This window comes from Micropterus dolomieu, unplaced genomic scaffold (genome assembly GCF_021292245.1).
Source record: "Micropterus dolomieu isolate WLL.071019.BEF.003 ecotype Adirondacks unplaced genomic scaffold, ASM2129224v1 contig_10181, whole genome shotgun sequence".
Taxonomy (NCBI): domain Eukaryota; kingdom Metazoa; phylum Chordata; class Actinopteri; order Centrarchiformes; family Centrarchidae; genus Micropterus; species Micropterus dolomieu.
The window spans coordinates 1-3,539 of NW_025739167.1; the positions used below are offsets into that span (position 1 = coordinate 1).

Consider the following 3,539-nt stretch of genomic DNA (forward strand, 5'->3'; position numbering starts at 1 on the left):
CCTTAGTGCCAATTGGGCATCGTTTAAATGCCACGGCCTACCTGAGCATTGTTTCTGACCATGTCCATCCCTTTATGGCCACCATGTACCCATCCTCTGATGGCTACTTCCAGCAGGATAATGCACCATGTCACAAAGCTCGAATCATTTCAAATTGGTTTCTTGAACATGACAATGAGTTCACTGTACTAAAATGGCCCCCACAGTCACCCGATCTCAACCCAATAGAGCATCTTTGGGATGTGGTGGAACGGGAGCTTCGTGCCCTGGATGTGCATCCCACAAATCTCCATCAACTGCAAGATGCTATCCTATCAATATGGGCCAGCATTTCTAAAGAATGCTTTCAGCACCTTGTTGAATCAATGCCACGTAGAATTAAGGCAGTTCTGAAGGCGAAAGGGGGTCAAACACAGTATTAGTATGGTGTTCCTAATAATCCTTTAGGTGAGTGTACATACACAAAAATTTGTTCAAATCTCCACTGGTTGCATTGCAGTAAACTTCAGATCATACTATACTATACAAAATGCAAACATCCTGGACACACAGTCTGCCCTGCACTCTCTGTTCCCCATCTACATGGCCCCAAATGCACCTGCTGGAGATTTAACCTGCTGAGTACACTCTAGTTGTGTTTATTAACTGCTATTTTTTCCAGCCTGAAGGTGTGCTGGTGAAATCTGGAAAGATTATAACACTTGACCCTGCTAACGGTGTGGGTAAGTTTACTATTGAGGTAGCTGCAATGAGGAAAAATTGTCTGCTTTTTTATTATCCCCTGACTTGGTAACTGTCTCTTCCTTCAGATGGTAATCAACAGGAAATAATCAACAGTGAAATCCCCCTGAAAGATTTGGTTCCAAACACACCTATGAGCACAATAATCTATGTGAAAGGTGAGATCACAGGACACATTTTACTGAAACTGAAGACTATGTAGCTTAATGGAGCAATTTGCAGTTTAAAATAGAGCCAATTATTAGCAATGTCATGATTATTAATATAACAAGTGTATCTAACTAACATTATAAGCACGACATTATAACCAGATAATCAAACTACTTTGAAGCTGATGTTGATGATCACGATCTACTGTGTATATATGTGAATCACCCCAAAGTTGTCAGTAGTAGATGAAAATGTTTCAGCAAACTGAACTGAAACCTCAGTGAATAGAGAACATCTGTATGTTTCTCCATGGACACTATAATGCCTTCACTGCAAATTCTCTAAGGTGTGATGCCTTACTGTTCACGCCTGGTGCTATGTCAGATGATAATTATGATATAATTTAATGAAGTTACCTATGATGTTCAGTGCCTTTCTCAGTATCCTTCCTGCTTCTGCATGATGACTACAGTAATGTAGTAAAACATTATATATAAATCTACCTTCTATGTGAATGACATTGATAAGACTCATTAATTGAACCAATTACAGACTTTGCCAAAACTAAAACCTCGCCTGCGACGCTCCACGTACTGTACATCACCAGAACAGGTGCAAATGCGAAGGAATGGATATTTGCATTGCATCTGCATTCTTGCTACTATTGACTTTGCGCTGGCATGATAACAGGACCCATTGTGATATATTTGGGAACACAATGTGATACTTTCCTTCTTGCATTGTTGTTGCCAAGGATGTTTTTGTTTCTCAATTGCAAATAACCGCCTTGTGAAGACCATTTATCTTTGGCCCCACAGGAGGAGGGCAGATAAGTGCGCTTTTGGAGAACACCATTAGGGGGAACTATGTGGGTAATCTGATCAAACAGCCCTCAGGCTCTGCAGAGGAGAACATGATCATCATGACACTGCCTGTCATTGCAACCACGTATTTGGACAAAACCAACCAGTGGGAAACTGCGGGCTTGGAAAAACGTAACAAAGCCCTCCAACACATCCAGACTGGTAGGCTGCATTTATTACTATAGGGAGAAAAATGAGAAACTGAATAGTCCAATTTAATAGGACCAATATTATCCATTGAAAAGAATCAGAGTTGAGAGTAAAGGGGTTGTGTGATTTGTTTGTGCCCAGGATTCCAGAACCAGCTTGCCTACCGTAAAGTTGATGGGTCGTTTGCTGCTAGGGACAGCCACCAAAGTAGCACCTGGTGAGGCATCCAAACATTACTGAAATGTTTGCACATCCTTGGTTGACTCCATATAACGGTTAGAACGCCATCTCTCCTCTCTTCCTTAAGGCTGACCGCCTATGTTGCCAAGGTGTTTGCTATGGCCAACAGTCTGGTGGCACTACAAAGCAACGTCATCTGTGACGCTGTCAAGTTTCTGATTGTCAACGCACAGCAACCTGACGGCATGTTTAGAGAAGTTGGAACGGTGTCCCACATAGAGATGACTGTGCGTGCACTGTTTTCAGTAACAACAGTTCGTAAACGTGGTGCTAAACAAAAACAATAAGAACAATATGTGTGTGTATAGGGGGATGTGCTCGGCACGGATTCAGATGCCTCGATGACGGCCTTCTGTCTCATTGCCATGCAGGAGTCACGCATACTATGTGCTGCCACTGTTGCTGTAAGTACCTCACCTGCATACAATGGGCCTCATACATGATCAGTCATGTGTACACACAGATGTGAACTTAAATTGTACATGCAAACAATTTAAGAACTTTTGTTGAATTCATCAACACTTGGATACTTCCTACTTTTCCTACGTAAGATCACAATTTTAAAGTGCCCTACACCACACATAAGCCATACACAAAAACCCAACTTGTGTTTTGTGCTTAATGAAAATACAGATGAAAAATGTTTTGTTTTTATTTATGTTTAATAGTTTGAAATGTTTCACACTAAATGAAACATGGTTACCAAGACAGAGACAAAACTGTCTCACGCCACCTAATCTGCAAACACTCACTTATCTTGGCTACTAGGACCTTCCAGAGAGAGACTAGTGATAGGTCTGGCATATACAAGTCCATTGTTAGTTGTGCACTCGCCAAAATTCTGCAGGGTATCATGCAGGTAATGCCACAGTTCATTCGCTTCCCATATACCGCTGCTCAGCAGACCCAGTTAAAAAGGATTTTTATGCCATTGCTGGACTAGCCTACCTAATAATATTTGAGCAATGGACCATACTCGTTCGCATCAGGGCACCATTTCCAAATCCTTTTCTCTTCCTCAATAGAAAACAATTGCGTTCAATTGCAGTGAATCTGAGTAATGTGATAATTGCAAGGCCACTACACTTTTATGCATAAAATAGTCCAATAAAGAGCCACTTCTTTTTCATATTGTAGTTTTTATTCCTTCATTTTTGTGGTTACAAATCAACAAGGTGCATGCTGACACCTACTGTACCCTGTGTCCATGCCTATGTAACCCTAGGTATCACTCAGATGTCCTAAAGACACGTGAATAAAGCCCTTCCAGCTCTCCTACAGCTCATACTCCACTCCCTTGTGATCCTAAAGTCTTTTTAATATTTCTTAGTTCCCCTGTCACCCAAAGCATTGGATATGGATGATTTCACTTGTGGTGTTCACAGCATTGAAAAT

At 41.3% G+C, this 3,539-nt stretch overlaps 1 protein-coding gene across 1 annotated transcript; it reads left to right on the top strand.

Moving 5' to 3' along the window:
* Positions 1 to 661: 661 nt before the first annotated feature.
* LOC123965566 (complement C3-like) lies at positions 662 to 2,548 on the top strand (the record flags this gene model as incomplete). The annotated part of the gene is made up of 6 exons (XM_046042046.1): positions 662 to 722; positions 810 to 899; positions 1,710 to 1,916; positions 2,046 to 2,121; positions 2,212 to 2,371; positions 2,453 to 2,548. Coding segments are annotated over 6 exons (690 nt in total), but the record flags the coding sequence as incomplete, so codon positions are not given.
* Between the last annotated feature and the right edge of the window lie 991 nt (positions 2,549 to 3,539).